The sequence below is a fragment of the Acartia tonsa genome, chromosome 5 (genome assembly GCF_053477335.1).
Source record: "Acartia tonsa isolate MP-2025a chromosome 5, ASM5347733v1, whole genome shotgun sequence".
NCBI lineage: Eukaryota > Metazoa > Arthropoda > Copepoda > Calanoida > Acartiidae > Acartia > Acartia tonsa.
Window position 1 is genome coordinate 7,803,829 of NC_137264.1, and position 8,408 is coordinate 7,812,236.

Below are 8,408 nucleotides of genomic sequence, written 5' to 3' on the forward strand. Positions count from 1 at the left end.
ATTGGGGATGTACATTGATTTATCGTCCATTGTCTTTAGATACCTGATGGTCTGGCATTGATTAGCCGTGTTAAGCGGTAAGGAGTCTGTCAAATTGTACTAGGGAGAAACTTTTGTTTGTGTGTATATCAACATTGCGACGTATAAATATTGTTTTGTCTATCCCCGACAGACCAAATGTGTGAAGAAGATCCTCTTCCAATATTAAAGTTTTAAAAAATTAACAGTTCAACAATAGTTTATTATTAACAAAATTGTATAAAAAACAAATATAATTTTTTGAAGCATTTTATAGTTCCTATAAAAAAAATGATGCCATACAATACAAATGACCAATGATAGGCCAATAAATAGACTAGATTACCAATGACAGGCCAATATATATCCAAATTGACCAATGGTATGCCAGTATTATGTCATTTTTATAGGCACTATTAACAGCTTTTTATTTTTTTTAATGAAAAAGTTAACAAAAAATTATGCTGATCCTCTGAAGGTGCTAAGAGAAATCTTGGGGTTAAGGCGACGCTGGGCGGGCTCTGCGGGCTCCTCAGCAAAGGCGTGGGGAAGCACGACATAGTAGGTTCCGTCCAGCTGGTCTAGAGGAACGTCTCCTCTCACCACGAACTCGTTGGCGGGTGCGTTGTTGAAAACAAAACCATCACCTTAACAAAATATAGTTAACTAATAACTAGCCTCCTAGCATCTGGGAGCTATGTATTGGAAGGAGTAAGGTTGGTGAGAAAATAGCCCAAAACTTAACTAAATTTCAATATCAAACAAAATAATCATATCCTTATACTAAAGTAACAGGATTTCTGTTTGTCTGTCTGTGTGTTTGTACCGAAAGATCTCGCTAACCGGTGAACCGATCGGGTTCTCCTTAATAGGGTAGCTTCTCATAGGTCCCGGGAATTGTTATAACTATTTTGGGGGAGGGTACCACCACGCTCCCAAGAGAAATCGCCCCTAGAAAAAAATTACCCCACCCAATTTTTAATTTAAAAAAAACTACGCCCCTAGATGCCTCTAGGGGCGTAGCCGCTAGTAATATATAAAGTAATAAGATTTTTTTGTCAGTAGCTTAGCTTAAGTACCGAACCGATTGAATTCCAAATTTTATAATTTCCCTGGTGATTTTAGGCTATTTGATTCTTATTTCTAAGAAGCTTCCGTAAATGGATAATTCAATCGGTTCAGTACTTAAGCTAAGCTACAGACAAAAAAAATCCTACTACTTTATATTATAAGATTATTTTGTTTAATTTTGAAATTTAATTTTTATTTTTATAAAATAACATAACTAGAGCAATTTAGAACTTAGAAAATAAAATTACGCACATGATTCTTATTAGGGTCTACAAACAAAACTTAGGCTCAACAATAGTTGAATATCTATGCGAATATTCAACTTAAAATTTGAAAGGATTAAAGTTAAAAGGGCAATTTTAACATACCTTAATTTGATATTCATATCATGGACAAGAGATGCAGAGAAGATTTGCTTTTAAAAATGCCAATAGGAAACTACTGTGCATATTTAACTACCATAGGGGGAAAGTGTGGATATTCAATTATTCTAGGGAAATAAGCTTAGGTACTCGGCTAATCTTTGGGAATTCGTGAATATTCATGTATAATAGAGTCAAACCTTAAAAGTCCACTGTGCTTTTTTACCTTGGAAATCATAAGTAGCACTGCAGGCCACATAGAAGTAAGCTCTGGCTTGTAGTGAATTCAGCACAGTCCCTTGTTGTTGCATATCTGACACATAGGCGGATACTGCTAACACGCCTCCTTGGTTGTTTCTATAATAGATGTAATAAGAATGCATAACCCAGACAACTACCTGGTTCCGGTCTTGTGGACCTTTTTCGTCTGCTAGCAAATTGCTTTGTGCTCTTTTGTAGCAACTAGGCTGTGTTAATATTGGCGACGCTATTGGTTGATATTTAAAGACCCAATTGAAAGTCGGCACAGGGTTCACGGGGTGAGGACATTTAGTTATTTAAACCCTTCCTTCTCTGTTGTTTTACCCCAATATTTCCTAGGAATAAAAAGGTGGTTTTTGCATCGTGTTACAGACAGTTATCCGTGGATGATAAAAGGACAAAATGTAATATTAATTTACGATGTGCTGAAAATGGATTGCCTATTTCTTCAATAACTTCCAAATGTGTACAGCCGATAACCCAATTATTGCAAACGCTATTTTCAGCTACGATATAATGTATAAACGATTTATACATTATACATTCAAAATTTATATTTTTTCAAATTTTGATTTTTTTTGGAAGTTTGAAGCTTTTTTAGCTAGTAGTAAATATTGGGATAAGACGCGAATGCTAGGTACACTTTCGGAAACTAAAATTCAGTACATCTAATTTACATGTCCAAAGAGAACGGAGGCCATCTCCAACAAAACAGGGAATTATTTTAGGATTTTTAATAAATTCCCAATAATACCATACGAAACATGATTTTTCAGTATGGTCCAGTACCAGATTTAATCCAGCAGAAATTAATCGGATTCGGAGCAATGAAGAAAAAGAATTGTTGGAGCAAGGATCTAATATAGAAAATATTTTACAGAATTGCTTCAAAACCGATTAACATCCACTGGATTCGAACCGGTTTTCAGCCATATAAAAATCACATCATATTACGGACAGTTTACAACGAATATTAAAACAAAATTGGTTTTATCTTATATTTTTTTTATCTAATACCGAGGAAAGCTGTCTATAATAAGATGGGATAATGGAATATATTTAGCTATTATCGTATTTAAAATGATAATGTACGTATTACTGTATTAAAATTAATACTGTAATCACAACAAAATATCGCATTTTTTGTAATACACGTAATAGGTTTCCAAATTATTATGTCAGTAAAGTGATCACATGACAAATTATTTTCTTCCTATTTCTTACTCCGTGGAAGGGAGAGAGAACTTTCAAGTTTTGCGATGCGATCACACATTGCCAGAATATTTGGGATATCCATTCCAGCATGATCAAAATATTATGAAATAATTAAAAACTGCAGCTAACCTGACACCTTCAAACGTTTCAGCATGTGTTCTAAATTCTTTGCAATCAGCAGTAGTAGGAGCTGTCACTCCGTAGAATTCATCCGAGGTCATACAAATCTTAAAAAATCAACTTATTATTTAAATTTTTTATATTGCAATAACCAACTTTGAGCCCTTCACAAAAAAACATTCTTTTTTTATGGAAATGTTTTATGACTGTTAGGGAAAAAGGGTAGGGATGGGGAAAACTGGAAAATCTTAATTTCATGGTCTTTCAGCGAGAACTTAAAAAAATAATTGCCTATTGTCACATCTCTATATCCCTGATTACTAAAAACTTTTTGGCTAAACAACTGTCTGCGTCCAAATTCATATTTTTTGTGCTGTGCTGCGCGCTGATGATCCTATTCGATTAGCCGAAGTATTCCAAACTACATCATATTAGTATAATGGACTATTCTAATATGGCGTCATTAAGGATACTTTAGCCAAAAGTTTTTTAATTCAACTCTTTTTTTATAGGCACTATAAAGAGATTCAATTATTGACAATGATTACCTGGTTGGCCAGTGTATTCTTCAGATCAAACTCTACTTGCTGACCAAAGTTGATATTGAGCGCGGCATTGCACTGATCAGCACCGTTCTGCCACGTGCAAGGAATAAGGCTGCAATATAAATACACCAATAAAATGGTACATTATTACAGTAAAATTGAATTTTAATGTTGTTGTAGAAATAGTAAAAAGTAATTGACATCTATTATTAAAATACATAGGATATATTAAGTGAAAAGTAAATTCAAACTATTTTGTACAAATGTCACAGTCGTAAATATGGATGGATAATGTAAGTTATAAATTAGATGCTCTGCAAATGATTCTAGCCATTACACGAAAAGTCTTGTTTGAGTCGACCTAATAAAGAAGTTTGTATTTAGCACAGTAATCTTGTTATAAGTTTAAAATTAAAAGGTGCTTTAAATCCTTCTCAGATATAATTTTCATAATTCAAGTGCACATTGTATTGGAACTTACTTTCTGTGTTGGGTGAACAGATTGTCCCATGTTGGGGGATAAGGATTGTAGATTGAGGCAGCATTTACCATATTACTCTTTCTAAAGGCTGAACAAAAGATAGGTTTTAAATAGTTATTTCTCGCATCGTATTATACACAGCTTTCCGCGGATATAGAATGTACAATTATAAGATTAAAACAATTTGTTTTTAGCCCCGAGGTGCCGAAGGCACGGGCTAAAAAAACTGGTTTTAATCTTATGATTGTACATTTTTATATTCGTAGAAAGCGGTTTATAATACGATGCTAGACATATTTTTTTCGTATGGATGAGAACCGGTTCCTATCCACCGGATTCGAATGAATACGAGAAAAATAATTATTTCGAGTCTCGACTGACAAACATGTTGCCTCCAATAATATGAACTAATAAACTGTAGTAAACCAGGGAGGGAGTGGACATTGGGCTGTTTATTGCACTAGTTCCCAGAGTTTTATTAGAACGTTTTCTTATTCGTTAGCTAATAAACTTTCGGGACTTATTAAAATTGTAATCTAAAGCAGAGGTTATTTTGTGTAACATCATTGAGGATGATCATAAATTTATCACCCATTGTCTTATCCATTTAGACCACTGTTAGTAAACTAAATTTTGTGAATTCGCATTTATTTGCTTGCTAAAGTTTGCAAATTTGCATTTATTTGCTTGCCAAAGTTTGCGAATTCACTGATTTTTGGAGCCAAACGGCTGCTGGGTATATATTTTCTAACAGCATAGAAATAAATACATACCAATCATGTAGTAGGTGTATCTTGTGTCAGGGTTAACTGGGTCCACTCCTACAGCTGTATTTACATTTCTGGTGAACAAATCTCTGGCAACATCCAAGTTTCCTCCAGCAGTTGAAGCAGCAATCTGAATTATTTTGGAAATTGTTTACATGTTTGTTTTACTTGATATCTTCATATAAAAGTAACAGAATGTCCTTCTGTCTGTCTCTATGTGTGTGTTTGCCTGTTACAATGAATCTTGCTAACCGCAGAACCGATTTGGTTTCCTTTTATAATCTATGACTGACATAGTAAGAAATAGAGTATTAGTTTTGGTACTCAAAAGTAGATTTTTGGGCATTCAACATCTAGAAAAACTGCAATAAACTGTAGACTAGGAAGGTACTTTGTTCACGAAAAAAAAAATATAATATGTATAACAATGTATATTTGGCTTATGTTTTCAAAATTCCAAAAGAATGAATTTCCTGAGGCTTACAGGTTTCTAACGCGCAGCTGGCGAGGCCTGAATCAAAGGATTACCTGAGCAAAACGTAGAAATTCATCCATAAACATGTAATCAACTGCAAAAGCCCAGAAATTTCTATACTCACTAAAATAATGATTTTGTCAGAAACTTTTTTGAATTTAATTTTGAAAACTTTTACCTAATTGAACATTCAAAACTATTGGGGGTATAAAATAAATTCGACACGCTATGCGAGCAATATTTGGAACAAGAACAAGAGTGACATCATCAATTTTTAGCGATAACAACAACAAAAAATACATTATATGCATGAACGACAGACTGACACACAAAGTTGATGCTCAAATAAAGGGAATCTTTGCAAAAAAAATTCAGCCGTCTATCTACAATAGCAGCTGGGAATATTACATTTCCCCCTAGCAAGACGGACGGACATACAAACATTTAGAATCATAGTGTAAATTCGCTACTACAAAACTTACTGTACGGTAGTTGGGAGATTGTTGTTGTTCTTGAATTCTTTAAATCTAGCCATCAAGTCTTGACCAGAACATAGAGTATAGCCATCGACTGAACAAAACAAGGTTTAGTCAGGGAGGGAGGGGATATTAGGCTGTTTATTACACTAGTCCCCAATTTTTATAGTAACATTTCATAATTTGTTGGCTTAACAACTGTAATGAATTTGCTTGAATTTTTATTGGTTGGTTCTTTAAGCAGAGTTATCATAAAGTTTCAACCACTAAATGTAATATACAGAAGGGGTAATTTATGTATCATCATTGGGGATGTACACCAATTTATCATCCATTGTTTAATCCTTTTAGGTTCTTTGTATTCATACAGCAGTTTTTGTTTCAAATTTGGTCAGAAATATGTCTATTCTTTTGCCTAGTTAATAGAGTTATATAAGAGACATATTTTTTGATTCAACCAATAGGAGAATACTAAAGGAGATATCTCATTGGTTGATATTGTGTAAACATTTTGTTACACGTGGGCATAAATTTTTCATTTCGTTCGTATTATGAGTCAGCTATAAAATGTCGCATATTTAAGGATTAAGCTTTTCCTGGGTAAATTAATTCGTGTAAAAAATTCTTCCCTCGTATAATGTGAACATAAGACAAAACATATATTAAGTTAGTTATGGAATTCTTTAAATAAAGTTAGCTTTCTAAAAATTATGTTGTTGAATAAATTCGTTTCAAATTTTGTTGCCTATATCTAGTATATAACAAAATGTAAACAATAGATTCTGTCTGCAAAAATTCGCTTTTTAAATTTGACGAAAAATAGGGTCAGTTGTACTATTTATCTAGATGTACTATGTCTATTGTCTAGTTGGACTTTTTCTAGTGAATGTATTAAAATCACGAATGTTTATAGTCTTTTGTAACATTAACGCTAGACCGACAACCAAGTTATGGATGTTTATTTTTACGGGGTATGTTACTAAAAATTCAGCTGTTTATCTTGAATAGCAGTTGAGTAATTCAAGTTTCCCCAATTCGGTTTCTGAGACAGGCGAACGGATATTAAGGAGAAGAGCGCTGTTAATAATAACTGATAAATTGTGATTTACTTACAATTTCCTTTAAGTGCTCCGTCTAATCCAGTTGTCCATTCTGTTGGGGTTGAAAAGGTATAGTCGCACTAAATGATAAAAATTATGAAGCTTTTTATAGTGCCTATTAAAATATGACGTCATACTGGCCTACCATTGGTCAATTAAAATGTATACTGGTATGCCATTGGTAATTTAGTCTGTGTATTGACCTATCATTGGTCATTTATATTGTAAGACGTCATTTTTTATAGGCACTAGAATGGACTTCAAAACTCATTAATAATTATAACTTTATCATATTTGTATATTTTCATACTATGCTTAAAATAGTTTTAGTTGCGAACCTACTCTATATTTCACTTAGTGTGGCCGTCAGTCAGACATACATGGATGTAATCATTCTTAATTTCCATATTATCAAGATACAAACAAATTAAATGGAGCAGTAGCATATACAAAATTTAAAACTTTTATAGAAATATACTTAATAGGCAGAATATTGATTAATAAGTTTAAATATTAGCGGAAAAAATACTTTTTAAGGACATACTTACATTCTTGGATTTGATTATAGAGGCGCTTCACAATTTAAAATCTTACCACCGCATGAGCCGAAGCTGCCAAGAAGGCCAGGATAAGGATGGATTTCAGCATACTGCTTCACTTTACAAATAACAGTAAAGATTAACAATTTCTAAATAAAAGTCGAACTTTTATACCTCACCGTTATCACTACTTTGAAAGTGTAGCCACTCTACTCCTCTTATAAGTCCCATATCAATTTCCAGAAGTTTACTTCAGTTTTAATAGGGAGGGAGGGGACATTGGGCTGTTTATTTCACTGGTCCCCAAAGTTTTATAGTAACGTTTTCTTGTTCGTTGGCTTAACAACTATGGGGACTTTTATTGTATTATGGTTGGTTGGTTTATTAAATTAAGTATCCAAACGTTTCAACCACTAATTGTTAACTACAGAAGGGATGTTTTTGTGTATCATGATTGGGGATGTACACCAATTTATCGGCCATTGTCCACTCCCTTCAAATCTTCAAATCCCTGCTTTAAAGCAGCTTATTGAAATGTTTTACTTTATCTTAGTTAATTATATTCTGTTGCTGGTGGTTCGTTTAATTATTATTAAGTTTTTAATAGTTTTTCAAACTATTTTTAATAAAATTACACTATTCTAAGACATGAAATTATATTTTGATTTTAGTAACCATTTTTCATTTGTTTTGTCTTCAAAAACATTAAATATGATGATTGTCAAAAATTATATTGAAACCTATGGAAAGGATGTTGAATTAAAAACTAAAGAAATTTAGAGGGTTAAAGATTGTAATGTTACTTATTGGTGGGTGGAGTCGTGATTTGAAATTGTTAGGGAATGGGCGGAGCTTTCTCAAGGAAGATTTTTGAAGGAAAATAAAAATGAGTGGGAGGAGCTCATGGCATCAGGGATATAAAGAAATAAGACAAATGCCGATAAATTGATGTACATCGCCAATTATGATTCACAAAAT

The 8,408-nt window shown here is 33.1% G+C and overlaps 1 protein-coding gene across 1 annotated transcript; it reads right to left on the bottom strand.

The window, feature by feature from the left end:
* Positions 1–220: 220 nt before the first annotated feature.
* On the bottom strand, positions 221–7,600 carry LOC145318657 (uncharacterized). Its single transcript, XM_080160077.1, has 10 exons — positions 7,486–7,600; positions 6,905–6,971; positions 5,798–5,885; positions 5,369–5,438; positions 4,847–4,970; positions 4,074–4,161; positions 3,596–3,704; positions 3,057–3,154; positions 1,678–1,808; positions 221–665 (listed from the first exon to the last, which is right to left on the bottom strand). The coding sequence occupies exons 1-10, from the start codon at positions 7,537–7,539 to the stop codon at positions 478–480; spliced, it is 1,017 nt and encodes a 338-aa protein (XP_080016203.1). The 5' UTR covers positions 7,540–7,600; the 3' UTR covers positions 221–477.
* Positions 7,601–8,408: the final 808 nt, after the last annotated feature.